The following is a 1718-nucleotide window of genomic DNA, read 5'->3' on the forward strand; positions in this document are numbered from 1 at the left end:
CTAGCATAAAGCACCTCTTTCAATGTTAAATAAGTGATTATGTGTGTGTGTCTTTGTGTCTGTGTGTGAAAGAGGGAGAAAAGGAAGTGAGAGAGAGGTGAAATTGGAGCAGGTGTTGATAGAGGGTGGAGATGGAGGAAGGAAATCTAAATTTGATCAACATATTGTATGTTCAATATATTGTATGAAATTTGCAAAAAGTCATAAACAGTTGCTGCTTGCTTGTCTTTCCATTTTTTGGCCCCTTTTGACCTCGCAGCTAAACCACCTTCCTCCGGACCTCCTGGTCTCCTATCCTTCCTTCCTTTCTCTCTTCGTCCTCTTAATTTCCCTATATTTGCTCATTTCTTTTGCTCTTGCTGGACATTTTTACATGTTTTATATTTTCCAAGGATGATAGACTTGAGGTCATTATTATATCATTTCGTTAGAACTAAATGCACTGGAATGTATCGTAGGTTTTAAATGAAGACATGTCAGTAGTGAGTCTAGCACTTCTGATTTCAGAGATCTAAGTTCACCTTCAGCTTCTATGTTGACCCCTTTCCACTCATTACTTTCACTTTCTATGACAGTATTTCCGGTTGTTGATGTTCACCAGGTTCCCTCATGCCCAACAATCTGCCTTTATATCTGCTGACTGCTTTGCATAGGCCCCTCCAGGCCCAGCCCAGCTGCTCAGATTTTATAAACCAGGCCTAATTAGTGAAAACTGAGGTGCATCAGAGACATGTACAGCAAGATGGTGCCACAGACCCAGGTCCTCCTGGCCCTGCTGTTCTGGGTGTCTGGTGAGAATTTTAAAACTGTCACAGCATCTTTACATTAATATTATTAAGGAGATATGGATAATTATAAGATGTAATGAGATATAATTACTATTTCCTATATGAACACAGTGTGAATACTGACATAATGCTTTTATAAAGATTGTAAATGTCAAATTCCAATGTTTCAAATGTGTGTGTTTGTGTGTGAGTGTATGAGTGTATAATCATTGTTTCTTCCTAATTACAGGTGCCTGTGGGGACATCATTATGACCCAGTCTCCTCGCTCTCTGGCAGTGTCAGCAGGACAGAGGGCCACCATTAACTGCAAATCCAGTCAGAGTATTTCAGCTGGTACTTACCACTACTTGGCCTGGTACCAGCAGAAACCAGGACAGGCTCCCCAACTGCTGATCTACTTGGCATCCAAACGGGCATCTGGGGTCTCTGATCGCTTCATAGGCAGTGGGTCTGGGACAGATTTCACTCTGACCATCAGCAGTGTCCAGGCTGAAGATCTGGCATATTATTACTGTCAGCAGCATTATAGTTCTCCTCCCACAGTGCTTCACACTTGAACAAAAACCCCCACTCATAGTCACCACCAGCTGCTTCCACCCCACAGAGTCCTGGACCTGCACACTTCCCCCATCTGCCTGAGAGACTGTGCCTGATTTATGAATCAGAAAGCTTACAGAGCTCACTAGGATATTAATGGGCTCAGTGTGTGTTTGTAAATAACTTCCAGAGCTTTTAATTTCTAGTTTTCTTTGTCTGGCTTTTCCCTGGAGATTCTATACCTTCAGTGAATTCTAATTTCAAGCCTTGAATTGTTTTACTTACCTCATTCAACAGTGTGTGTCACGGTTTTCACTCACCTTTTATACCTGTCCTATTTCAGTTCCCTGAACGTATATATGAATGTTATTTTGAAATCATTGTCTATGTAT

General features: G+C 41.5%; 1 gene segment (V, D, J or C); it reads left to right on the forward strand.

The window, feature by feature from the left end:
* The first annotated feature begins 714 nt into the window (after window positions 1-714).
* Window positions 715-1346, forward strand: LOC103733613. The segment is given in 2 exon segments: window positions 715-791; window positions 1018-1346. Coding segments are annotated over 2 exon segments (390 nt in total).
* The last annotated feature ends 372 nt before the right edge of the window (window positions 1347-1718 follow it).

This window comes from Nannospalax galili, unplaced genomic scaffold, assembly GCF_000622305.1.
Source record: "Nannospalax galili isolate Female #2095 unplaced genomic scaffold, S.galili_v1.0 scaffold8916, whole genome shotgun sequence".
NCBI classification, from domain to species: domain Eukaryota; kingdom Metazoa; phylum Chordata; class Mammalia; order Rodentia; family Spalacidae; genus Nannospalax; species Nannospalax galili.